This window comes from Pseudorasbora parva, chromosome 20 (genome assembly GCF_024679245.1).
Source record: "Pseudorasbora parva isolate DD20220531a chromosome 20, ASM2467924v1, whole genome shotgun sequence".
NCBI classification, from domain to species: domain Eukaryota; kingdom Metazoa; phylum Chordata; class Actinopteri; order Cypriniformes; family Gobionidae; genus Pseudorasbora; species Pseudorasbora parva.
This window is the reverse complement of record NC_090191.1, coordinates 16,734,537-16,762,485: the sequence shown is the minus strand read 5'-3', so window position 1 is coordinate 16,762,485 and position 27,949 is coordinate 16,734,537. Positions and strand designations below refer to the sequence as shown.

General features: G+C 37.4%; 1 protein-coding gene across 1 annotated transcript in view; it reads right to left on the bottom strand.

Annotated features, from left to right (window-relative positions):
- Positions 1-2,137: 2,137 nt before the first annotated feature.
- The window catches only part of ptprb (protein tyrosine phosphatase receptor type b), a 48,418-nt gene continuing 22,606 nt past the window's right edge, over positions 2,138-27,949 (bottom strand). Inside the window, exons 10-30 of the mRNA XM_067427524.1 lie at positions 27,199-27,462; positions 26,464-26,727; positions 26,010-26,279; positions 25,148-25,411; positions 23,570-23,818; positions 22,492-22,761; positions 21,385-21,663; positions 19,595-19,744; positions 19,249-19,510; positions 17,422-17,528; positions 17,113-17,218; positions 16,909-16,989; positions 16,735-16,816; positions 16,434-16,524; positions 15,828-15,904; positions 9,246-9,380; positions 7,019-7,141; positions 6,242-6,405; positions 6,001-6,136; positions 4,427-4,536; positions 2,138-2,782 (exon numbers count right to left, since the gene is read on the bottom strand). Coding sequence (XP_067283625.1) covers positions 4,429-4,536; positions 6,001-6,136; positions 6,242-6,405; positions 7,019-7,141; positions 9,246-9,380; positions 15,828-15,904; positions 16,434-16,524; positions 16,735-16,816; positions 16,909-16,989; positions 17,113-17,218; positions 17,422-17,528; positions 19,249-19,510; positions 19,595-19,744; positions 21,385-21,663; positions 22,492-22,761; positions 23,570-23,818; positions 25,148-25,411; positions 26,010-26,279; positions 26,464-26,727; positions 27,199-27,462 — 3,482 coding nt within the window. The 3' untranslated portion in view covers positions 2,138-2,782; positions 4,427-4,428. The remainder of the gene's footprint in view (positions 2,783-4,426; positions 4,537-6,000; positions 6,137-6,241; positions 6,406-7,018; positions 7,142-9,245; positions 9,381-15,827; positions 15,905-16,433; positions 16,525-16,734; positions 16,817-16,908; positions 16,990-17,112; positions 17,219-17,421; positions 17,529-19,248; positions 19,511-19,594; positions 19,745-21,384; positions 21,664-22,491; positions 22,762-23,569; positions 23,819-25,147; positions 25,412-26,009; positions 26,280-26,463; positions 26,728-27,198; positions 27,463-27,949) is intronic.

Below are 27,949 nucleotides of genomic sequence, written 5' to 3'. Positions count from 1 at the left end.
TGAGAGGATCCAGTCGATGAATGAGCATTAAGGAAAAGTGACCATTCTGTTTCAGCTGGACTATGCATGTGCTCGTCATTAAAGGGTTAAGTTAGTTCAGTTCAGTCAAAAATGAAATGTCTGTCATTAACTCCTCTCCCTAATGTCGCTCCACACCCGTAAGACCTCCGTTCATCTTCACACACAGTTTAAGATATTTTATATTTAGTCCGAGAGCGTATGCAAGTGTATGCACACTATACTGTCCATGTCCAGAAAGGGAATAAAAACATCATCACAGTAGTCCATATGAGACATCAGTGGGTTAATTAGAGTCTCTTGAAGCATCCAAAATGCATTTGGGTCCAAAAATAACAAAAACTACGACTTTATTCAGCATTGGCTTCTCTTCACCGTTTGAATCTTTATTTGAGGATTGAACACAAACACGGAAGAGAAGACAATGCTGAATAAAGTCGTAGTTTTTGTTATTTTTGGACTCAAATGTGATACATTTCATATTTGGCTGAACTAACCCTTTAATGTTAGTTATGCCACTGTTGGCTGCTGATGTTTAGTTGAACCATACATGGTTAATTCTACAGTTATTGTAAATTATAATGAATGTAACTTAACTACTTAATCAGTTGATGTGAACATTACTGATTTCATGGTTAATTGTAAATTTTGACATAATAAACTGTTCAACTTCATTGTATTTATGTGTGATTTGTGATAAATGTATTTGATGCAGAGAAAATTATTACATTTATTTGGTTTTAAATAGCAACATTTACATAATAATAGTGAGTAATATAAATTAATTCAACTAAGTAATTCAAAATGTCAAATGGACAAACATTATAAAATTTACTTAATTACTTCATAAGAGTAAATAATACAGATTTATAAAATTTTCACAATAGTTATGCTCCTTTTAAAATTAAATTTACTTGATTACTTTTAATAAATACAACATGCTAAGTTAAATATAATTAAGTAACATTTACTTAATGTCTTTGCAAATGTTACATTTATAGATAAGTACATTTTACTTAATATTGGCAAGTAAGTTGTACTTGATATCGCAGCAGTAAATTTTACTTAGAAAAACTGAGTGCAAATTGTTACAAAGATTTTATCAAGTAAATCTTACAAGTTGTTTTTATATAATTTAAAAGTTTATACATTTTATTTTATTTACAGTAAAACACCGTTAAATGTACAGTTTTTCGAAGTGAAAAAGAACAGGTCATTGTGTAATTAACAGTGAAAAACCATAAATTGACATTCCCAGAATTCCCCACGTGACACTTCGCATTTGATGCATTTTCATTGTCAGACCACAATTTGACCTTAATTGTAAGAAAGTTGACAAAACAACAATTTTTATATAAACAAGAGGGCAAAAGTTTCTTCAATATCATACCAAAGTCCCTAGTTAGTCAATTTGAGGAGAAATTAAAGCACCTGGACTGGAATGATGTTCTGCTGTCTGGCGATATAGAAAAAGCATTTAATACTATGATGGATATAGTTAATAAGACTAAAAATGAATTTTGTAAAAATGTATGTTACTCGAGTAAAATGAATCTGCCATGGTTGACTGAACATCTCCGGAAGCTAATGAAGCAGAGAGACGTGGCATTAAAGGCTGCTCTAAAATCTAAATTACCCCATGACAAGAGAAAATTCCAGGATTTGCAAAACAAAGTAGTAAAGGAATAAAGACAGGCCAAAGCTGATTTTTTTATTAAGTTGATTAATGATTCTAAAGGAAATAGTAAATTAATTTGGAAAAATATTGATAAAATTACAAAGAAAGAGAATAAATCAGCATCAAGTCGTTTTTCAGCCCCTTGAGGTCCCTCAGTTCTCGACATCGTTGGAAAGCCACGCCCATATTTACTTGTGTTTGATTTCTTTGTTTATCCAAAGACTTCTTGTGCATTGCCTTTACTTGTAGGCCTACTGTCTTCCTTTTTTTTTGCATTGTTTGCCTTCGCTGACTGCAAAACCCGGCACCGTGCATTTTGAATGCTTTTGCTCTTCTTAGGGTTGTGCACGTGTGGGCAGAACCTGTAGCGGTGGTTGCCATGGTAGCGAGAGAGAGTGACAGTAGCCCAAGTCAATCATTTGTTTCATCCCGAACGAAAATAATGAGTGGTGTTTATTGCAGATTAAACAGTCAAGAGTTACTTGATTTTTATACTCTCTTTTTCAAAGTACTTACATTTTAATTATGTATTGACATATAAAAACATTTTAAACAAATTTGGACAAAAGTGTTTTAGATCATTCCTACCTACCCTACCTTTAAGAAAATAACGATTCCCAAGTTGTATAATAAAATAAGAGGGGACTGCAAACCAAACATTCAGGTTCATAAGCAGGATTTTCTTTAAAGAAAAATAAGCTATTTTACATGGTCAAAAAGAAATCTACCTTTGGGTCTTCATCTTATATCTTTTATTTAACACTTTTTCTAGATTACTGTGGAAGTCCATTAGAGAACAATTGTGATGTTTATTTTCCAAGCATGTCATGCATTATGCATTTAAAGAAATTAATTCTAAATTCCAAAAAGTGGCAGTAGTCTAAATACAATTTATTAAACAAAACTAGCATACAACATAAATAATTACAGTGCGCAGTACATAATTATGTCATGAAAAAGTTGTATAAAAATAAAGCATATGTCTTTGTTATGCACAGCAATTAAAACTTGTGATGAAATACAAAAGCTTCTCTTCTGTTCTTGTTCAATGAGGGGAAAGTCTTTCTGGTCCGTTATACAAAAACTCTGTGAAGAAAAATACATGGAATTTATTAGATACACACAAACATAAAAACATGGCATCAATGCTAATTTAAAAATGGAAATTTCAATCAACTTCCCTTTTCTTCATTACTAATGACTAACAGGAAAAATCTAGCATGGGTCTAGATTTTGTCCTTTGGGAATTGAAGGGGCCGTTGCAAACTAAATGGAAGAGGGTTTCATAAGAGTGATGGTTGCTGGAGGAGAGGGATTGAAACTTGAATAGCTAATAGACAACTGTACTGCATCTATATACCCACTTCCAATGTATTCCCAATGTACAAAATCTAGTCCCATGCTATATTTGGGGTGAAGAGGCCTATTGTTTTCCTTGGGTAAATCCAAATGCAACTTTCGGACGCCATCTTTTTCCCCCAACCCAACTTTCACAGAATGGAACACACAGGCTTGTGGGATATCAAAGGCAGCAAAAGATACATATATGTTGTCTTCAAAAATCTATCAGATGAAGGTATCTCAAGAGACAGGAAGTGAAGCTAACATCTGATTCGTACGTGCCTTGATGCCTCCCTGCCTTTAAATGTGTCCTCCGAATGCAGCATTTTCTAGGTTTTGGACACAGCACTTGTGTTTATCTTTCATTCAGTGAGTCTGCTCATTATCATCAGGTGTTTATCATTAATGGCCAATCATAAATTATTTAATCTCTTAATTATGGTACCAGAATAATATACCCTGAGCAGTGTTGATTTAACACTGGGGATTTTGCTGTGTATGCACATTTCACAGAGTTCACATTAACGAAAGCTAAATATTCGAGCTGCATCTTATCATCAGCGGATTTCAAGATCACAGGCCCCTAACGAGCTTAAAATATGGGTACACAAGATAACAGTTTAAAGTATGTTTTTATATTTATTCATCACACTGTTAATATTGACAGCATTTTATTCCATAGGGAGCTTCAAAAAAGATGCATGTGTCCTGTGTTTTTCAGTATCCAATTATATTTTTGGGTAAAAAAATAAAGTAAAAATGAATTTGATAATTTTTTCCCCAAGGTTTGTATAGACATCGCGATATATATGGATATCGTGAATTCTTTTGGCCACAATAACTGTGGTGTGAAAAATCTAATATCGTGACAGCCCTAGTTTGAATGTTTGATTTTTTTTTTTAAACAATTAGGCTCTGGCTTTTTATCTGCTTCTCCTATGGGATTCACACGATTCACACATAATTTGTGAACATGGTGGCAAGATATTGAAGATGTTAAATTCTTAACGGATATTGGATATCTCAAGCAGTGTTGCCATGGCGAGCTTTATAGTAATGACAAAAAGAGAAACAGGAAGAGTCTCATATCTTGACATAATCCTTTTACATTTACCCAGTTTAAATGCATATTGACTGTACAGTCTCTCTAAAACCTCTGGTGTGGCGATGACGGGCCAAAGGCCTGGTGGCATCGCTGCTTGCAGCTGTATTATGTCTTGTTTCTACAGCTATTAGTAATGAAGTAGAGGGAAGAATAATGGATCTCAATTTTTGTTTTAAAATTTATAAACCACTGCAACATTTAGATGTTATGGTCTTGTTGCAAATAGTGTGTAAAATTGCATCCATTAAATGTTTAAGTGAAACATAGACACATACAATACTTACGTTTATAACAAGTTGTTATAGATGGGGAAAAGAGGGTTATCTCGTTCACAGCAAAGTTTCCGAGCCCTCAAAACATCCCGCACACACTGATGGATATAAGCATACTGACACTGCAAAAGACAAGCCCATCACATTAGGGTGCATATAAACCAATTAATATATTTCATTAAACCTACAGAGGCAATACAGTAACTACAGTAAGGATAAGTAATTACATGTTTAGTCAATTGATTTCTGTCTTATGGTCTGTTCACCAAAGACGATAATTATAACAGTAACTATAAAGTAAAAAAAAACCCAAATCTAATTCTATGAGAATATGGAAGTCCATATCTGCAGGGTAAAATGTTCTAATCAAATTTAGGGATTTTTTTAAGGCCTGCACAAATAAAATGAATACCATATGCATAGGGCAATGTTTATGGTAATTAAAAGATTTTAAAAATCTGCCCATTATTCAACAATCTCAGTGGTGCAATCAGTAAAGCGTATGGCTATTGGATCACTGTTGTCACGATCAACACGGTTTCTAATACGCCTTTTGTAGAGCTTGCTCTTCCCTCTTTTCTCATCACAAATCACATTGGAAAGGCCTTTGTTTTTTTTGTTTTTTTTTAAATAAAATGTTCTAAATGTGGAAATAAGGTGCCTAACAAACTGTTTAATTATAATAAAAGCATTTATGGGGTAGGGTTAGGGATAGGTGTAGAGAGAGCTTTTAGTGTTCCTTTAAGGCTGCATCCATTTAATAATTTAAATAAAAATAATTACTATTCTGTTATTATTGAATCCTGTTTATGTACAACAATAATACTGAGGGTGCAAAATAGTATGTATCTGTCAAAATAAAGTATAAATTACATGTAATTACTATTTATATTACAAAGAACTGCAACTTTATATAATGTGAATAAAAATACATAGAATACATCACTATTTTCACTTAGTAAGAAAATATATTTTTCCTATACCCTCAAATAGGGTATTATTTAAGGGGACAGCCATTTGTAGGGGTGTCCGGACGTTATTGAGTGCACTCATTCAATCCCACATTGCACCGCAATAACGAGTGTAGTTTGTATTTGAAACGTCCACATCATTGCATTCTGTTTTTATTAACATTTTTTTTTGGAATCGGGTTTGTACAAACAATGGCTTTCCAAATTCACTCACTCGTTTTTATTCACTCCTTTAAGTTAACTGAATTAGTGGACTAACATAGGGAATAGTTAATGAGGGATTAGTTCAAAACTAGGAAAGACATGTTTTTATAAAATGTAGTGGAGTAAAAAGTTATGATGTTATGCTTTGGAATGTATGAAGTAAAATTAAGTGTCCCAAAATAAAAATACTCTGATTAAGTACATGAATACTTGAATAATGTACTTAAGTACAGTAACAAAATAAAAATACTTTTGTTACTGTCCACCACTGGAATGGGCCTATAGACTGTGGTCTTTATAGTTATCGTTCTTGGTGTGAATGTGCCTGTAGACTGTGATCTGTTCTGATCAACTCTGTTCCCGTGTTGCCATTTGTAAATGTTGCTGATGTCATTACACACAGACTCATACCTCAGTTTGTACCATGTATGAACGATGCAGACGTAGATCAACCACACAGCCGTAAATGTCCACTGTGCCGTTCCTGTCTAGTTGCTGTAAAACACGATCCAACACGATGAAAGTGCCAGTTCGGCCCACACCAGCACTGAGAGAGAGAAAAAAAAAAAAACATATCCATTATAGATATGATTTTGTTTGTGAACACCCTGAAATGTCTTTTAAAGCTGTTTAGGAGGTGATACACAGATACCTGCAGTGTACTGCAGTTACTCCAGGACTGGTTGTCCTGTTGATGTAATCTCTGACTGTGCGCACAAACTGAATGAGTGATTGGGTTGTTTCCGGTACTCCGTGGTCTGGCCAAATGGTGTAATGGAACTGACGCACTATCCTGGGGTATCTCAGCTGACCCTCCTGAAAAAAAGACCTCGCATTATTATTTCAGAACTACTACATGTTGCTATTATATAGTAATTTGGTCGTGCACTTTCTTAGCGCATACATGCTTAAAAGAGTTTCTGTGCAAATGAAAAAATTACTTTCCAAAGAGGTTTCCCAAACTGGTAAATCTTGAAAAAGAAATTCTATTTTGCATTATGAAAATAAAACCTATTTGTAGGACAACAACAAATATTGCATTTCTGCACATTTCCTCATATTTTTCATTGTCATAACTGTTATACAGTCATGCAAATATTTGATTGCATATATATTTTATTTAAATCAGTGGAACTTGAATTCAGCGGAACAAATATAATTGCATTGATGATGCAAATAGTAGTATATGTTAATGTACACTGTATATCCAACTGTACTTTACATTAGTATATACACATAATTACTATAATAAATATTTACTACTTTTGCAAATAACAAACAGTGAACCTAATTTTTTCCCTTTTGATTATAATGAATAACCCAAAAATGTTTTTTTTACAATTTAATTTTGGGAAAAATTACACACTTCACCTTTAAGTAATGAATGAGTATTTCGGTTGTATACTATTTACACTTATTTAAAACTTACACATGATATCTTGAAGTCCCGAATGGTCCACTCTGGAAGGACCGTCTCAGAAAGCAGTTGCACCACAATGTCACCATAATACAAAGGTTCACTGTCAATCGGCCAGTAGCGATCACACTTCACCTGAATCATACATATATTCACATAGTTCACAAATTCAATAAATATCGTTTATTTATTTATTTATGAATTCAAAAATCAGTTTTGTATTGTAGCTTGGTTTGGGACTCTTATATTGTCAAATGGAATAGGTTGAATAGCCTTGTCAAAGCGGCAGGGAATGTCATGGGGTAAATCAAATTTAGCCTATTGACATTTATCATAGACAGGTTTTAATTAAGGCACATTCAATTGAAAGGAAATTAGATCACACATTATATAAAGATTTTTAATCGTTGCTTTCTGGGCATCATTTTGGAATGCCAGAGGTGGAAGAACAAAACGATTTAAGGTGACTGCTGGTTTAATGGACTCTTCAAAGGTAGATTACATTATGAACTATGTTTCCCTTTCAGTCGGTCACGTTCAACGTACGTCAGAACTGAACCGACGAATGGGATCTTACTTTAGAGACCAATCCTACTTCGAGTGTTTAAAAACGAGCCAATGAAATTTGGCATGCGATCCACGCATTCCACACTCCACCCCGTGGTGCGGGTATAAAACAGGAAGTGGAATGGTAGATCAGCGCTTTCTACTTCGGAGCCGAGCAGTGTTACTGTTTCCTATGAAGAGTGTTTGACTACGAGTCAGTAAAAGAGTGTTTGAGAGACTGCCAGTGCGGGTGAGACAGCGAGAGTTTTTCAGTGACTAAAAGAGCTTGTTGGTTCGGTGGGCGAGTCTCCCATTCAAAACCTGTTGGTTCGCTGGGCGTTACACACAGCACACACACAATCACTGAGAGCTCACACAGGCTTGCAGATCGAACTGTGTGGAGCCGCGGTCATCTCCCTGAGTGCTTCAGCACACTAAAAGAGCAGCTTTCCGTTCACAAAAGAGCAACACGGTTTGACCCTGCGTCTTTTTCAAGATGTCATTCAAACCGTGTGTTTCTGGGTGCGGTCGATTTCTGTCTCCGCTTGATGGGCACATTCGTTGTCTCATGTGTTTGGGCGCTCAGCACGCTGAGGCTGCGTTCGTGGATGAGTCATGTTCCCATTGCGGGAATATGACCATCGCAGTGCTACGGTCCAGCCTCCAGTACCTCAGAAGAGTTGGAGCGCCATCGTGCATCCCCCGATCTAGCGGTCCTCCAGCTGCAAAGCAGAGGGCTGCTACTTTGGCTGATGACCTTGGTGGGGACCTGAGGGTGACGGTCAGGGCAAACCCGACAGGTCTTACGGCTCCTCGGGCCCCTCCCCCCTCCACTGTGCCGGTGGAGTTTCCGGAAGGGCGTGCTGACTTCCCACGTGGAGCGCCAGTCGTCTCTTTCGGGGCTCCGGCGGAGGATCAGATGTCGGTTGCTGCATCGGGGGATGAGCTAATGGCTCTGAGGATGAAGATTCGGCTCTGCTGCCCCCTTCGGGTGTGACAGCATTGCCCGAGTCCGACCCGGAGCTTACGGCTATGCTTGCCTGGGCCGCCACAAGTGAGGTAGGCACGCTTTCCCAGCGTTATCCAATAGTCATTCTGAGTGGGTCTTGCAGAAACAGCAGTGACTGTACTCCCTGCTTGGAGCCCTGACTTCCGTACCATACTAGACGGTGCAGTGTGCTCAAGCAGGACGCTGGAAGGGCCAGCATCCTGGCGTTTTCCATAGGGATCCCATTCGTCGGTTCAGTTCTGACATACGTCGAACGTGACCGACTGAAAGGGAACGTCTCGGTTACGTATGTAACCCTCGTTCCCTGAAGGAGGGAACGGAGACGTACGTCCCGTCGCCAGGTGCTGTGCTTACGCTGGGAGTCCGGTTACCTGTCGGCTCCTCAGCAGGAAAAGTGCTGATCTACCATTCCACTTCCTGTTTTATACCCACGCCGCGGAGCGTGGAATGCTTGGATCGCATGCCAAATTTCATTGGCTCGTTTTTAAACGCTCGAAGTAGGATTGGTCTCTACAGTAAAATCCCATTAGTCGGTTCAGTTCTGACATACGTCTCCGTTCCCTCCTTCAGGGAACGAGGGTTACATACGTAACCGAGACGTTTTTTTGTGAGATGAATATTGTGTATTATCTGTGTATGTGTTAACTCCATCAAATAAAAGTAAACAAACAAAAACAAACTCACCATGCCTCGCTCCACACACTGGGTTACCATTACAAGGCTGTGCACATTTTGTTCCCACACCATGCGCCAGAAATCATCCTTGGTCCCTGGGAGAGGCCCTTGTGTGGCAATATACTCCCATTTAAAATGGTTTCCCTGTTAAACAGATACAGAAATACGTTTGAGCCTGTGGACACAAAGGAATTCTCTTGATATTCATGAACAGGGTACACAGATTTAGTCTTTTTTATTTTATAAAAAAAAAGTATTGTTAGTAAAAATCAAACAAACAATAAATAGAGATACATTTTCACATAGAGCGTTTGCTGAAGGCACAGAAGTGGTCATTTGCTGCATTTCAATTTGAAGGCTCCTTCAAATATGGCCTCGAAATGCACACTTTGTTTCTCGTGAAATAAAGTACACAACAGATGGATCCTTTGCGGCCTTGTCTACCCCAGAATTCATTGTGACAGTGACAGTGATGAGACAGGATTTTTTTTAGAGTAATTGCCCAATTACACTTTTAAATCTAAATATTGGTTATCCACTAAAATATGTAATGATACAAATATAAAAAAATATAAAAAAAAGGTTTTTTTCTTTATATCTTTACCAAGATGTGATATTATAATATACAACCCCAAATCAGAAAAAGTTGGGACAGTTTGGAAAACGCAAATAAAAAAAGAAAGTAGTGATTTCTAAATTTACTTTGACTTGTATTTATTTGCAGACAATATGAACACAAAATATTTCATGTTTTGTCTGGTCAACTTCATGTCATTTGTAAATATGCATCCTTTCCTGTCATTCAGACCTGCAACACATTTAAAAAAAAGTTGGGACAGGAGCAATTTAGGGCTAGTAATGAGGTAAAAGGGTTAAATAATGATGTGATTTGAAACAGGTGATGTCAACAGGTGATTGAAATTATGATTTGGTACAAAAGCAGCATCCAAGAAAGATCTAATCCTTTAGGAGCAAAGATGGGCAGAGGATCGCCAGTTTGCCAACAAATACGTGAGAAAAATATTGAAATGTTTAAAAACAATGTTCCTCAAAGAAAGATAGGAAGAGATGTGGATATTTCACATTCAACAGTGCATAACATAATTACAAGATTCAAGGAATCTGGAGGAATTTCAGTGCATAAAGGACAAGGCCGCAAGCCTAAGCTGAACAACCGTGATCTCCGATCCCTCAGACGGCACTGCATCAAGAATCGTCATTCATCTATAAGCGATATCACCACATGGGCTCAGGACTACTTTGGCAAACCTTTGTCAAGTACCACAATACGTAGTTACATCCACAAATGCCAGTTAAAACTGTACTGTGCCAAAAGGAAGCCTTATGTTAACAGTGTCCAGAAGTGCCGTCGACTTCTCTGGGCTCAGAGGCATCTGGGATGGACCATCACACAGTGGAAATGTGTACTGTGGTCAGATGAATCAGTATTTCAGGTATTTTTTGGGAGGAATGGACGCTGTGTGCTCCGGACCAAAGAAGAAAAGGATCATCCAGACTGTTACCAGCAACCAGTCCAAAAGCCAGGATCTGTCATGGTATGGGGTTGTGTCAGTGCCCTTGGCAAAGGTAACTTGCACTTCTGTGAAGGCACCATTAATGCTGAAAAGTACATAGAGATTTTGGAGCATAATATGCTGCCTTCAAGAAGATATCTTTTCCAGGGACGTCCATGCATATTTCAACAAGAGAATGCAAAACCACATTCTGCACACATTACAAAGTCCTGGCTGCGGAGGAAGAGGGTACGGGTACTTGACTGGCCTGCCTGCAGTCCCGACCTGTCTCCAATAGAGAATGTGTGCCGCATTTTGAAGCGCAAAATGCGACAACGAAGATCCCGTACTGTCGCCCACCTTAAGACTTGTTTGCAGGAAGAATGGGACAAAATTACACCTGAAACACTTCATCACTTGGTGTCTTCAGTCTTTTAAGTGTTGTGAAAAGGAATGGCAACATTACAAAGTGGTAAATGCTTTACTGTCCCAACTTTTTTTGAAATGTGTTGCAGGTCTGAATGACAGGAAAGGATGCATATTTACAAATGACATGAAGTTGACCAGACAAAACATGAAATATTTTGTGTTCATATTGTCTGCAATGAAATACAAGTCAAAGTAATTTTAGAAATCACTACTTTCTTTTTTTATTTGCGTTTTCCATACTGTCCCAACTTTTTCTGATTTGGGGTTGTAGTTTATACTCTTTATTATGTGCATAAATGGACCATGGTGAACATATTTAGACGGGTTATAAACTTTTGTTTTGTTTTTTAGGCAGTTGAATGTTGCTTAAGTTGAAAAACTTAAAAAAAGTCAAATGAAAAATCACGGGCAGCTTTTAAAGTTCCTAGGAGAAAGTCATCTGTAGGCTACACTGTTCAATTGAAAAACACTCAGTCTGACCTTTGCAGCCTTCGAAGGAATCTTTAATGCAACATTAAAGTGGCCTTTAATGCAAAAATATGTGTAATAATTACAGTTTTTTAACAATTGCTATGACAATTTTTTCAATACTTTTAACAAATTTCCAAAATTCTTAACTTAGCACAACATCTGTCTGTGTGGGCTATACAACTAACACATGTATTGTTGCTTTGACACAAAATACACATAGTTAACACAAATTTAAAATGCTTGTACTTATTTTTCACACAACCTCAAACAAGACCAAAACAATGGAGTTGTACAGCCAAATTTGCCAATGCTTTAACACTGTATCTCAGAACAGATAACACCATGTTCTAAACATAACCTTATAGGCTAAAGTCAAGGTAGAAAGCTGTTTATATTGTGAATTGAAACAAATACAGTCTTGTTCAAAATAATAGCAGTACAATGTGACTAACCAGAATAATCAAGGTTTTTAGTATATTTTTTATTGCTACGTGGCAAACAAGTTACCAGTAGGTTCAGTAGATTGTCAGAAAACAAACAAGACCCAGCATTCATGATATGCACGCTCTTAAGGCTGTGCAATTGGGCAATTAGTTGAAAGGGGTGTGTTCAAAAAAATTGCAGTGTCTACCTTTGACTGTACAAACTCAAAACTATTTTGTACAAACATTTTTTTTTTCTGGGATTTAGCAATCCTGTGAATCACTAAACTAATATTTAGTTGTATGACCACAGTTTTTTAAAACTGCTTGACATCTGTGTGGCATGGAGTCAACCAACTTGTGGCACCTCTCAGCTGTTATTCCACTCCATGATTCTTTAACAACATTCCACAATTCATTCACATTTCTTGGTTTTGCTTCAGAAACAGCATTTTTGATATCACCCCACAAGTTCTCAATTGGATTAAGGTCTGGAGATTGGGCTGGCCACTCCATAACATTAATTTTGTTGGTTTGGAACCAAGACTTTGCCCGTTTACTAGTGTGTTTTGGGTCATTGTCTTGTTGAAACAACCGTTTCAAGGGCATGTCCTCTTCAGCATAGGGCAACATGACCTCTTCAAGTATTTTAACATATGCAAACTGATCCATGATCCCTGGTATGCGATAAATAGGCCCAACACCATAGTAGGAGAAACATGCCCATATCATGATGCTTGCACCTCCATGCTTCACTGTGTACTGTGGCTTGAATTCAGAGTTTGGGGGTCGTCTCACAAACTGCCTGTGGCCCTTGGACCCAAAAAGAACAATTTTACTCTCATCAGTCCACAAAATGTTCCTCCATTTCTCTTTAGGCCAGTTGATTTGTTCTTTGGCAAATTGTAACCTCTTCTGCACATGCCTTTTTTTTAACAGAGGGACTTTGCGGGGGATTCTTGAAAATAGATTAGCTTCACACAGACGTCTTCTAACTGTCACAGTACTTACAGGTAACTCCAGACTGTCTTTGATCATCCTGGAGGTGATCATTGGCTGAGCCTTTGCCATTCTGGTTATTCTTCTATCCATTTTGATGGTTGTCTTCCGTTTTCTTCCACGTCTCTCTGGTTTTGCTCTCCATTTTAAGGCATTGGAGATCATTTTAGCTGAACAGCCTATCATTTTTTGCACCTCTTTATAGGTTTTCCCCTCTCTAATCAACTTTTTAATCAAAGTACGCTGTTCTTCTGAACAATGTCTTGAACGACCCATTTTCCTCAGCTTTCAAATGCATGTTCAACAAGTGTTGGCTTCATCCTTAAATAGGGGCCACCTGATTCACACCTGTTTCTTCACAAAATTGATGACCTCAGTGATTGAATGCCACACTGCTATTTTTTTGAACACACCCCTTTCAACTAATTCAACTAATTGCCCAATTGCACAGCCTTAAGAGCGTGCATATCATGAATGCTGGGTCTCATTTGTTTTCTGAGAATCTACTGAACCTACTGGTAACTTGTTTGCCACGTAGCAATAAAAAATATACTAAAAACCTTGATTATTCTGGTTAGTCACATTGTACTGCTATTATTTTGAACAAGACTGTATATCCCCTGTATTTTATTCCGTTGTTACTGAGAAACAGCTGATCGAAGTAATGCAAATATATAAATCACAGCTGATTCCCATCTAGGAAACAATCAGGGGTTGATGTTCTTTCAATCACATGACCATATGGTATACAGTACATGAGGGCCTCTTTGGGCTGATCTTGTGTGAAAAAAGGAATATAGAGCAACACAAAGAAAGTAAGTGCCTGCATGAGGGAGAGGAAGATGGGACAAGGGAAGAGGTAAAAAATTTGGAATGCATGGTGGTGCTCCAAGATGGGCCAGAATTAGGGTAACTAATTAAATAAGAGCTAATATCATAGAGAGGCTGGTGAACGAGTACGACCAAATCTAAGCCGTGATGCAGTGGCATCCATTATCCGGATTTTTCAAGAAACCAACAGGTATTGTATAAGGGCTTCTCCTACTGCAAAGTGTAAACATTTTTACCATGTATTACAGTGACTGTCTCTGGTCTCTAATATTATGTAACTGTATTTTGTCTATCTAAGGATTCAACGTCTTCCTCCCTCAGGAAAGCTCCTAAATGAAGAACAGGAACTTGCTATTGTCAACACGGTGATTGCTGATAATGAAATAAAACTGAAGGGCATTCTATAAAGCTACTTCGAGATGGGTCATTCATTTTGTGTATTGAATTTACGCAGCAAAAGAAGCAAAATGCATGCATTTACGAAACCCAACAAAACAAAAATGTGGAGAGGCTTCAATAGACACACAATCTATGATCAATAAAATAGACTGTCCATTTGTATAAGGGCAGACCTGACATAAAATAATGCCATTTCTGCAATTCCATTTGGTGTTAGTGTTTTATGACTGTGCTATGATTGACTAAATTTCCTGTTGGAAGCGAACAGTGTTTTAAAATTTGATTTGATTTGGAGACATGTTTGCAGTGTTTTGGTAAACATAGTGTATTTTGTTAGTGTATTATTGTAGTTTAAGAATTAATGTTGGAGTTAGTTTACAATGTGTGATTTTTGAGCATGAAATTAACCATTTGCCAATTGTGTGTTGTAGCGTTAACAGTTTAGAAAATATGTAAAAAAATAAATAAAAAAAAAGTATTTTGAAAAAATGGTCATAGTGATTGTAAAAAACTGTAAGAAAATGGAATGAGATGAATTGTCTTCCCAATGATGTTACTCACCTTCTTGTCTGACCATTTAAGGTGTTTTATGTTACAAATCGTGGTAACAGACAAAAGTAGATATTTAGAAATTTGTGTTCCACATAAAAAAAAGAAAGTTACACAAGTTTGAAATGACATTTGGCTGAGTAAGTTTGGTTACAATTTATTTTGATGGTCCACTTAAAAAAAAAGACAATGATTTGGAAAAAAAATATCCCCCAAAAATATTACAAGCTATATTATACAACTGTTCATCTTGCTTCTCTCTTTTGATGCTTATTAAATGTTTTATTAACAAAGTTCGGGAGTTCAAGTGATCTATCCAAAACAACTCATCATCAGCAATTACCACATTGATCCTATCAGCATGAGAGGAAGCCTATATATATATATATACACAGTCAACCCACCGACATTCCTCTACAGTTTTCAGCATCCCGCCACCACCCCAACTCCTAACTCTTGGCTTGTTCCTACTAGAGCCAAGACTACAGGGGTGGGGAGCACTCTGGGTTCAGGCCAAATACAGAGCTTTGCAGCATGCCAAATATGTGTACTAATTATTCTATATCACTTATTTGTAAGTGTGAACTCGTGAAAGTAGGAAAAGTGTGAAAAGATATGTCATCTGTCTTATTTATAGCATTGCACAGACAGCAAAACTACATTAGATACAATTAAATGTATTTAAATGCGTTAAAAAAAAATTAATTATATATCATAGCCATTATCAAATTTAAAAGACACTGTTAACAAAATCTGTTGCACTGTAACTTAAAGAATGTCATTGAACACATTTAATTACCTAGTCATTGACCACAGCATTTCAATTATCAGAAAGCATTTGCATTTGATGTCTCTGCTAGGTATCAGTATAAAATCCACAACCTCAATGAACCTTTAGCACCTAAACCACACAACTCATGATTCCACACAGATTTTAGCCAATGAACAATCAAATGAAGAATATATATTCAACTCACAGGTATGTAGTTAGCATTGATGTAGTCTGAGCAGGGGTCGTTCTCCAAGCAAGACAATCTTACCCGCGTTGAGTCATCTGCAATTAATTAGTAAGGTGGTTAATGAGAAGAGGGTCTAAACTACCAGTAGTCTTTCTTGCAATGCGTACAGGTATTAAGAACCACGTTTAATGCAAACATAAACGCTGCTGCTGTGATAATTTAAGGTTATTACTAAATATGTATTCTATGCATGTATTATTTTTTTGTATGTTGTTTAGATAATGCAAATGCCCACCTGTTTCAAATGCAGAGTTCCTCAATCTTTCCACATTATTATTAATAATCATAATGAATTTAATAATGTATCATTTATTTTTATTAAGTTAAGTTTAATTAGAATTTTAAGCTACAATAAATAAAAAATTAAATTAAAGTTGTTTTGCATTATTGTGTAGGCAACTGCACAGTAAAAATGATAGGACCCCCTAATAGCGGCCAACCAACGCAAATACTGATTAAAGACATTTGAATGCCTATACTATATCAGTGTGAAAATGATTATATCATGGCAAGTCTAATATAATCAGAATGCATTTTCTTACAATGTCATGTGTCTGTACTTACAGGGAAGTATATTGTTGTAGCGATTTTTGCTTCGGTTCCCAAGTAGACGTGCAGCACTCTGAGTTTGGGTCCGTCCCATGTCCTTTAGACCCTTTTTAACATTGGGTAAATGTTAATGCAAAATGCTACATTTGCACAACCCAAATGATATATACATGTCAGCTTATTTGCTAATAAATTATTTAAATTAGAGTAAAGTGGAATGATGACTTGACTGGGCTTTCAAGGCTGCTATTGTACAATTACTGCTTTGATGGACTTTAATATTTAGTATTCAGTTTGATTATATGCAGTGCATTACCTCAAACTCTTCAGACAAAAGGTAACTGGAATCAGCTTGAAGTTTAGCCAGATGGGACTCAAAGTGGGCTGCTTGGACTGGGCTAGTACATAATAGAAACAATTTAAAATCAATAGCATCAATGCTTATAATAATAAAATCATTAATATTAACAGAAATTGAGTATTTTGGTACCTCCTTATAGCAGAGCACATCTGTGAGGTAGGCAAGGCCTTCCACATGCACATTTTCATCACTGGACTTTCCTGCACAGCTCTTAAAGAACACAGACACAAATACTCATCAGCAAAGTAACAAACATGCACGCTGGGTTAAAACAAGTGTGTGCGTGTGTGTGTGTGTGTGTGTGTGTGTGTGTGTGTGTGTGTGTGTACTCACATTTTGTGAGCCCTCTTTCTGTAAATCAGTAAGACAGTCACAGCGAGCACCATAACGACTAGAAATGTAGCAGCCGTGATTCCCCCTGTAAGGCCACTTCGTGGTGCTGAGTGACACAAACATAAATGACAAAAAGTACACTACTTAATAAAAAAAAAAAAAAAATAGGTTGGGGTTGTGACACAATTGTAGTGCAAATGGGAAACTAGTGTAAACCTGGCCTGTGTCATATACTTGCAACCTTCAACTCAACTGTGCTGCCATTTCTAAACACTAAAAAGCACATAAGGAAAGATAACAATGTCTTACCTGAGCGAGTTAATAGTGGGAGGGAGAGGTAAGTGTCGGTGTAAAGGGGATGTGCAAATTCTCTGTTTTCTTCATCAAACAGTTGAGTGAAGGCACGAACACTTAATCTGAGACAGTAAAGTGTGAACAGATTTAGAATTACATAATCTTAAACCAGCCTGAATTGAAATTTAATATGAACCCACCCTCATATTGTACAAAACCTGTGACTTTATTTCTACTGTGGAACATTAAAGGAGATGTTAAACAGAATGTTCAGGTTGCTCTTAAGGTGCAGTCACATTTAATGTTGCAACTTGCTTGGTGAAATGTAGTCAACTGAATAAGAATCACAAGAGCTGTGTCCGAAACTGTGCCCCATCCACTATATAGTGCACTATATCGGTTGTATAAAAAGCCGATTCGAAAGATCACCGTTCGCCAGCTTCTTTGCTTACAAATAGCACGCGGAACCATCACAACTCTGCCGTCATTATGTTAAGCCCGCCCTCGGACTCGATACACGATGTGATTGGCCTGACCAGAGTTTGGTTTTACAGCTTACAATCCAATCGAGAGTTGCTAGATGACACTGGCTGCAAATTAGATTTGCTGCTGGTAGGTTGGGTCTAGATTTCTAGGCTAGCACAATCTGGTAAGTAGCAAATAAATTTATTGTTATTTTATCGTGAGATTTTTCCTCACTTTCGACTATTGCTGTACCCCTTCTAGCCACAACTCTTCTTCTCCATTTTTTGTGTATATTTGTGGCAGCGTATCATATCGTTTTGAGTCGGTTTCAGTGGTTGTGTGTGTACGCAGATATTTCTTGAGACAAGGGGGAAAAAAGGGAAAGCTCTTGCTTTGTGTGGATGTGGCCTAAGGTTTATGTACACAGAGGAAAATTAACAATCAAGACACAGCTGGAAACAATCAGACCAATGATAAGGGGAAGCAGGAACAGGACCCAAGCAAGACTACAAACTAAAAGTCCTCATACAAAACCAGGCCACAAGGACAGGAAGAGCATGACTTTGAGTTTCTTGTGAGGGCGATAAAGTTCCTCCCTCACCTCGCTGACCAATATAAACGTACTTGGGTTGAAAGTGAATTTTGTATGAGCTGTGCTTCATACATCGCTATGCTACTGACAATGAACAAAATATATATTTTTGGTGAGTAGGACCAGAAGGGCTACACTGCTGCCATGACCCAGATAAGAGTGAGGTTTTGGGGTTTTAGGTTTTGAGTGTTGCCAGCTAGTGAGAGTTGTGCAGGTAAAACCCAATCCACTGATCTCAAGAGGCGCACTAGTGACTGATGCTAAAGACTGTGGCCTTGTTAGCGTGCCTCCCATGCCATGGAGGGGTTACACATGCACTCAAAATGAATGGGGACAAATGTTATTTCTGTAATATATTAATGTAATCACTTTTTTTGTCTTTTTTAGAATTTGACAGAACCCATCACCATTAACTTTCAGAGCCCCATGAACATTCTGCTAAACATCTTTTCTGGAGTTCCACAGAAGAAGGAAAGTATGATGGTGAGTAAATGATGACTAGTTAAGGGCTGTGTTTCCCAAAAAGGATCGCAAGCTTAAGTTAAACCAATAGACTTTATGATCAATGATGCTTTTGGGAAACGCAGCCCAGGTGTGATATTCACTAACATTTTTTAAATTAGCACTTTAAATGCTAAATGGCAAAAGGTTATGTAACAATTTTTAGTTTAAATATAAAATTATTTGTATTAAAACACATTGAAGTTCAGATTAATTCATGGTTTACAACCCTAAATGTATGGTGGAAACTACAACAAATATTGAATAAAACAACAAAGCAGTACCGATATGATGTTCTGGGCTTGAGCGGCCCATCACAGAGATGTTTTCCATGCTGAATAGATTCTGGGTCCCATTTGCAAGCTCCCCCCAAACGTTTCACCCCTGCTCCGAGGTTTATCTCAAAAACACGGATCTTGCTTTCAGATCCCTCTGCACACAGACTGTGAAAGTAGCCTGTCTGGTATGTTTTGATGGAATGGTTTTGTCTGTAGTCCAGATAAGATGGCAGAGGATGTCTCTGCTCTGGCAGGACATTATCAGCATCTGTAAATAAAATGTAAATGAGGCTGAATTTGGTTTCTTGCATTAAGGCATAATCAGGGACAAATTATTTAAATTGTCTGGTACCATTTGTCTCTGTGACGATTACTGTGAAGAAACGAATGGCGCCATTAGCATCACTGAACCAGCTGCAGTTGAAATTAAATAGGATGGTGAAAGGGGTGATGACTGCAGACTGCTCACTGACCCGTACTGTCACCGGTGGGATGGGGGGCCCTTAAAAACAAATATTGACCAGCTGAGAATATGTCGTAGCATTTTGACAACTTGAGCAAATCCAAGTTATAAATTAGAAGCAGGGCTTGACATTAACTGATTTTTGCTGTGACTTTAAGATCTATGTGTATATTATATATAAAATTCAACCTTCCAAAGTGGCTAGTCGGAGTGACTGTGTTACATGCCACTGCTGATACTGTATATACCCGCATTTGGTGGGTGTTAATGTCAAGCCCTGATTAGAAGTATTCTTTATATACTGAATTTCAGGGTTCCTCAAACTCGGTCCTGGAGGGACGCTGTCCTACAGAGTTTAGCGCCGACCCTGACCCATACACACCTGAGCAAGCTAATCAAGGTGTTCAGGATCACTGGAAAATCACAGGAAAGTGTAATTAGGGTTGGAGCTAAACTCAGGACAGCGACCCTCCAGGACCAAGTTTTAGGAACCCTGCTGTAATTAGTCTGTTAAAGGCTTGAATACACTATATATATTTTCAAATGGGAATACATATTAAAACATTAGGGATCATACACTTGGCAAAAGCTGCCATCAAACATTAAATAATAATAATAAGTTTGATTTATATAGCACATTATGCAAACTCAAGGTTGCTTTACAATAAAATAACAAATAACATGACAGTGACCATAGAGAAAATGCTTAGACAAGGCAAACGTCTGGAAAATGTGGCATAATTGGTGGGCTTTGAAATGTGTAAAAGTGTGAGCTCACCAATGTGTTGGGGAATAAAACTAATGATTGTGGGGGCAGAGATACAGAAGGCCCTGTCACCAAACAATTATATTTTGTGCCAGTATTGAGCCAGAATCAGAAACTGAGAATCAGAAACTGAGGTGTAAGAATGAATAAGATCAGAGATATACAGAGCGGCAAGATTTTAATGTAGTAAGTGTCTTATATTGAATGGGATTGTGAATAGGTAGCCAGTGTTGTCTGCATAAAAATTGAGTAACATAGCAAAATTTCTTGGCATAGGTGAGGACCCTGGTGCAGAGTTCTGAATGTACCAGAGCTTATTTATTGTCCAAGTGGGCAAGCCTAAGAAGAGAGAGTTACAATGATCTAGTCAAGAAGGAATGAAAGCATGAACTAAAATCTCTGCTTCTTTAATATTAAAAAGACGTCCGTAGACAAGCAATATTACTGTAACAATCATGTCATGTTTAGTTTGGTTTTCATGGTTTCCTGAGGTCTCATTTCTAGATTGTTGCCATAGCTTCCAATTGAGTTATGCACCTTTTTCTTGTTTCATTGATTTTCCTTGTGTGTATATAAGCCCTCTGTTCCCTATAAGTCTGTCACGTTTGATCGATTAATGATTCATGAAAATTATTGTAGAGCCACTGTAGTGAGATGGACGTTTAACAACGTCTTTAGTGCCTTTTATGGGTCTTGAGAGAGAAAATTCCATTGGTGTCAATGACAGCCTTTCTGAGCCCTCGGATTTCAACACAAATATCTTCATTTATTTGAAGAAAAAAATATTTTTTTACACTGAGTAGGTTGCCCCTCATGATGTCTGTCATATGCACTGACAAAGTGACCAGAATTCTTTAATGAGAGTTTGTGATTTGAAGAAGAAGGAGCAAGATTGTGTTCTACGGTTACTTACTGTCGATCATAGTGATAACGCTGTTTTTTGTGGTTGAACTCCGCTTGTCTCCAGACATCACTGTGATGTAAATGGTGTAGTTTCTGAAGGGTTCCAGCCTGTCAAAATGCTGCGAGAGAGCATCATGTCCCAGTGTGTAATTGTACACTGGCGTCCCGGATCCCTGTGTGTGGCATTCCACAACAAAAGAGTCATAATCGGACTCTGGAGGCATCCAGGAACAGGATACAGAGGTGGAGCTCAAGGGGAAACAGTGGATGCTTGGAGATGGATGTGGAGCTGTAGAGAAAAATAAATATTTAATAAACACTAAATCTACAGCAATTTAAAGAGATTAATATTTGAGTTTGTGTTCAAATATTCATGAAATCACTCTCCAAAACCTTCACCCTCTCTTCTCCTCCACCTGAACTGTTAAACCATCACATCTTTTTAAGAAGTATCTTCTGCAAGCACTAATACTGCTGGCTCTTTGACAAAATGCTTTAGTTCCTCTTAAGTCACTTCAGATAAAAGCATCTGCTAAATGCAAATGTAGCTAAATGTACAATAATTTACATTGCAGTCAAGTTTTTGTATCTAAAAACTCAACACACAACTCAGAACTCACCCACACTTTTTTGTTAAAATTGTACCACTTATTTTTATCAACACTCCAACCTTATAAACTCTATGACCATACCAGGGCTGGAAGTTGATTCTAGAAAATCTGATCATTTTTCAGTGCCGACGAATCGACTGTGTTCATTACAAAGTACTACACATTCCAGCTGGGATGGGATTGGTTCATTCTTGTGACTAGACACTTTTGATTCTGTTCACCAAAAACTCTCAATAAGACTTATTCTCTGCTTCATTCGGACACAATTGCAGGGTACATTATTAGTCTTTAAAGTATCATGAGCAAGTATATTATATATCCACAAGTTTTTAGATTTTACTGTAGCTATGTGTTCTTTCATCAGGTAAATCACATACTTAACTTTAGTTAAAGTTTTTAATTTGTTTAATACTGTAGGATGTGAAACTGGCCACACATAACTTTCAACATAATCTGTTTTGTCAGTCCTGGTGTGAACCTCTAGTGGTTGATGAATCTGTACTCACGGGTTCTGACAGTTTGGTAAACAGGACTGCTGTAGGTCACAGGATTGTGTGTGATCCCACTGACAGTCCGTAGGCTGATATTATAGAGCCGGCCTGGATGAAGTCCTTCCAGGATGCGCTGAGTGGAATGAAGACCAGAAACCTGAAGTGTGTCCTGCGGAGACCACGTCACTTCAAAATCATCATAGTCTCCAGTATATGGGACATGCCACTTTATCTCCAAAGAGCTGGAGGAGCTGCTGACGGAAACTGATGATGGTGGTGCAGGAACTGTTTTGATATAATAGGAGTAATTTAGCTTTAGTTTTAGCAAAATGTAACAAGCTGCTTTATTTGATTAAATATTTACTGCTGAGCTCCAAAAATGTCACAAATCAGTATAAAAGTATCATGACATTTTCATTAGTATGACATGGTCACTATATTTCAAATCTTCTGAAATTGTATGATACTCTAAGTGAGAATCAGATCCAAGGTTAAATCATTAATTACAAAAAAATTATAGATGCAGCGGAGAAGAGGGTTTTAAATATAGTAATATTAAAAAAATGAAATCCAATCCAATCCAATCCACTTTATTTATATAGCACATTTAACAAACAACAATCAGTTTCCAAAGTGCTGCACAAAATTTAAAAAATAAAAAATAAAAAATAAATAATTAAAAAAAAAAAAAAAAAAATCAATAAGACACAGGACCACACAACTCACGCGGAGTTAAAAGCCAAGGAATAAAAGTGGGTCTTAAGACGAGACTTAAAACATTCAACTGTGGGAGCCGTTCTAACCAGGGGAGGCAGAGCATTCCACAACCTGGGGCCAATCACTGAGAAAGCCCGGTCCCCCCTGGTTTTAAGTCTGGTCCTAGGAACCAAAAGCTGGAGCTGGCCCTCAGACCTCAGTGAACGCGACGGTGTATAAATTTGGATGAGGTCCGTGATATACTGTGGGGCCAGTCCATTCAAAGCTTTAAAAACAAACAATAAAAATGAAATGAAATAGGCTCATCGCTATGGCATTAGATCAGTGATAATGTGAAACATAATTCTAGGGCTTTATGACTTGCAGCAGCACTGACCTGTGCGCCCTACTGCAGTCGAAGTGTTGGTCAGATCTTCACTCCAGGTCTGAATCGTAACAGGATAAAGCCGACCAGCCACTAGTCTGTGGAAGACCACCTGAGTGCTCTCTGGAGCCAAATGCTGCTCAAAGCCATCTACAGTGACTGAATAGCCAGTAAGTGCTCCAGGACCACGTGTCCAGCTCAGAAGAAGACTGTCCATTTGACCCTGATTCTCAACATGTAAGTCTATGACGGAAGCAGGAGCTGGGAAAACAAACAAGTTTTGTCAAACATTTAAACAACAAATTAAAATAGAATCCATCAAATTTTTTAACTGATAATAACTGGACAGCTTTTTACTGACAATATCTTCATATACAAAACGTGTTTACTTATGTGCTTTTGGCTTGTTATGTCAGAAATTACCTGAAATTGGGGGTTGAAGGATAAAATGAGAAAAAGTTACAAAAATGCTACATAATTTCACTGGTTAAAAAATGTTTGATGTACTGTACAGTAATATAAAATGACATCAATTCAATTCTAGGCCAGTTCAAGTTTTTTAAATTGTTGGATTTAGAATTGTATTTTGTTGTTTTGAATTTGGTTTAGATTAGTTTGGATTTTGTTGTTGTTGTTGTAATGTTTTGTTTGTTTGAAACTAAAAAAAAAAAAGTTCACTTTTGAGTGGAACTTGATGATGCTAAGCATGTCTTAACGTGCCTGGACCACAGTGAGGTGTTTTTGTTGTTTGAGACTGTATGGCCATACATTTTTTTGTTTTGTTTATGCTGTTATAATGAGACAAGAACATTTGGCATTGTGCGGAATTGTGTCGCGGAAGTCTGGTGATGAAATATGTGTGTTTTGAAAATGGGAAGCTTCAGGTGCCGCTTCTCGCTGCCTCCTTGTAGAAAGGTGAAGAGGCTTTATTCCTCATCTTTACATGATTTCTTGAAAAAGCATGATATTGAACTTTGTGCATCTGCCTTTGTCACCGCATGTTAAAGAAACTGTATGTAAGAAATGTGTTTCAATTAATCATAAAATGGTCCTGATATGTTCCTAGACATTAAGAAATCATGTTCATTTCAAATACTTATATTACTGACAACAGTAGTCCGGCCAGGATATTGTATTTTAAAAGTTGTTGTTGCAGCCCTCAACTGATTTTGATGTTGACATGTGTTTTGGCCTGAAGCTCCGCCCTCCACCTATCGACCAATCACGAAGTCAGTAGTGTTTCGCTCTGCTGGCATCCAACCCGGATGCCAGGTTGCCAGCTCTTCTCTAGTTACCACAGCTGCAGCTACAAACGTTCTTGCTGGATCCTGCAGCCTATCTGGCAACCTCGAGTCAGGGGGGAGGGGGATACACCGCTCTACAGTAATTTAAAAGTGATTGCAGTACCAGTTTTGGCCACAATCTTACATACACTACCTTTAATGAACTCTCATGTGCAAATAAAACTAATCTCTGCACAAGTATTATTTTTTCGTTATTCTATTTATTTTGTACATTTATAACACAAAAGATACTTTTTGTCAGTTTTGTAGCTGATTGTGACCAAATATACTGAGCTTCCGTTTTCACCTGTACGTGCCCATATAGATGACTGACTGCTTAGCTCCCCACTCCTGCTGATGATCACCATCTTGTACAGTGTTCCCGGCAGCAGGTGTGTGAAGGACCAGTTCAAAGCATCTTTTCCCAGTTTCCTTTGAGACTGTAGGGTCTTGCCCTGATCATACAGATCAAGATCATATCCGTCAACCTTGCCTTCCGCTGCAGTCCAGCAGAATGTGAGGTCGCTGCTTGTGTTGGAGCATATGTGTAGTCCGGTCACTGCTGCTGGACCTGAGGAGATTTGGAGAACAGGTCTTGTCCTTATTGATCGATTTGGAGCAACTCATAATGTAAAAACTGCCCATAATGTAATATGTATTACATTATTATTATAATAAAATATTTATAATGTAATAATTTTTTCAAAAAAGAATACAATCTTGAGCTAATAATGTAATAATTTTGTACATATGAGGAAATTATTACATTATAAACTAACCAAAAAAATATTTGTATTTTAATAGTTGAATATATATATATATATATATATATATATATATATATATATATATATATATATATATATATATATATATATATATATTGGTAACACTACATTAAGGGTGCACTAATATGCATTAATTAATGCTTAACTAATGCACAGATAATCATGAGCTAATGTATAACTCATGAAGAACTAAACCATTTATTAATGATTACTGTATAAGCAACTAATGAACATTCTATATGATTCATAGATTAAGTAATTCACTTACTAAAATACCACTACCACTTGTGAAAGTGGTAAGTCAGCAAGTGACAAAAAAACGTAACTAAATTGGGTCAATTTTGATTTTATGTCACTTTAAACACACAAAAGGTGTCTTACGTGTTTGCCCCTCAGTGGTGATGTCCTTGCTTTTGGCTTTGCCACTGATTGTCTGAACGTGTGTTTTGTATCGCCTTCCTGGTGTTAAATTCTTAAACAGGTAGCGGTTGTTAGCGCCGGTCACTGAGGCGTTAGCAATCACTTTGTCACTATCATCTAGTAGCTGGAGACTGTATCCATCATAAATACCCACAGCTGCCATCCAGCTTACTAACAGACTGTGTGTACTGAGTTCATTATCTGCTCGCAGGCCAGTGACTGCAGAGGGGTCTGAAAAATACACACACACACACACACACACACAAACACACACACACACACTAGACTTTAGTTTCTGGTTTCAAGCACTTGACAATATTATTGAATACATCAAATTAAGGAAGTGTTGTCTTTCCACTTGAAGTTCTTGTCCTGACATGTAAATCACCATTATTATATAATGAGTGTTTCTCACCGGTTCTGCCACTAGTTGTGCTGTTGTTTGTCCGAGTTCCACTGACCGTCTGCACAGTAACTGAATATAGTTGACCAGGTATTAGGTTGTGGAATTCTGTCTGTGTGATGTGTTTAGGGACATGTGTGATGTCCTTGATATGTGTCTCCTGAAACAGAGATACTACGTAGAAGTCCATGTCTCCATCACCAGAGGACCAAGAGGCTTTGAGACTGCTGTCTGTGGTGCCAGCACTCAGACGGACACTCCGAACCTGACTGGGTACTGGTTGGTACAAACCGATGAAAAAAAGAAAATAAATGACACAGCTGTTACACAAAGGATAGTGATGCTGATAATGATGCATCCTGTCAGGTTCAACACCTAATTGAGTGTATATAATTAGTGTATAGTCTATGATTCTTCTGTTCAGATTTATTACAAATGAAAATGATTTTACTTATTTTGAAACAAATATAATATTAAACCACTACTAAGGCAATGCTAAAATATTTAGCTTCATAATAAAGCATATTACATTTAAATCTGAATCTTATAAAAAAATATATGTAAGGTTGCTTTTGCTCCACATTTTGCCCCAAAGTCAAAACAAAATGATTTAATTAAAAATATATTTTTTTTTATAAAGAAAATTAAATTAAAATTAATGTATCAAAGGTAATATGATATTTAAATAGGATTTGGAGCAAATTACATTCAAGCAGACGTACGTGATCAATACAAATCTTGCAGTACCTGTGCGTCCCTCAAGGATCTCGGCACGCTGATATGACCCGCTGTGAGTAGACAGCACCATCTTGTAGAGCCGGCCTGGTGTGAGCGAGGAGAACAGGTGTTCCCTAACTCTGCTGCTCAGATTCACAGCTGGAGACACCTGTGTGTCATTGAAGAGAATCTGAACCTCATAATTATCCACATCTCCTGGCGCAGACGTCCAGTTCACCCTCAAAAAGCTGCTTCCACACTCCGTGAGGGACAAATTACCTACAGCACCCGGGACTGAAAAACACGAGTGTGAAATAAGATACATTTTATTGTAGTCAACTGATTACATCTTTTTCATACAAGAAAGCAAATAACAACTTCATTTTTAAGGGTCATGACATGGATAACCATTGGGCCCTATCATACACCCGGCGCAATGCAGTGTTTTTGTTTTAGTTTCAGACCGACGCAGTTATCATTTTCTCGTCCTGCTTCAATAGTTGTTTAAATAGCAGATGCATTTTAAAATTAAATGATCGTTCTTACAAATATTTCAACTTTTTGATGCAAAAACTTGGCTAAAACTTCAGTCTTTTCATAAACACTATTTTGGCCCTTCAGATGTATCCCAAAAGTTATTCCCAAAAGTATTTGTATAATTTATTTTAAGTAATTAAATGTTTTTTTAGCTCTCAGTTTAAGATAACTTCAGGTTTGGATTAATTTCAAACATGTTTTTGCAGAATTATCTGTATTAAGAAGCACATGTGGTGCTACGTAC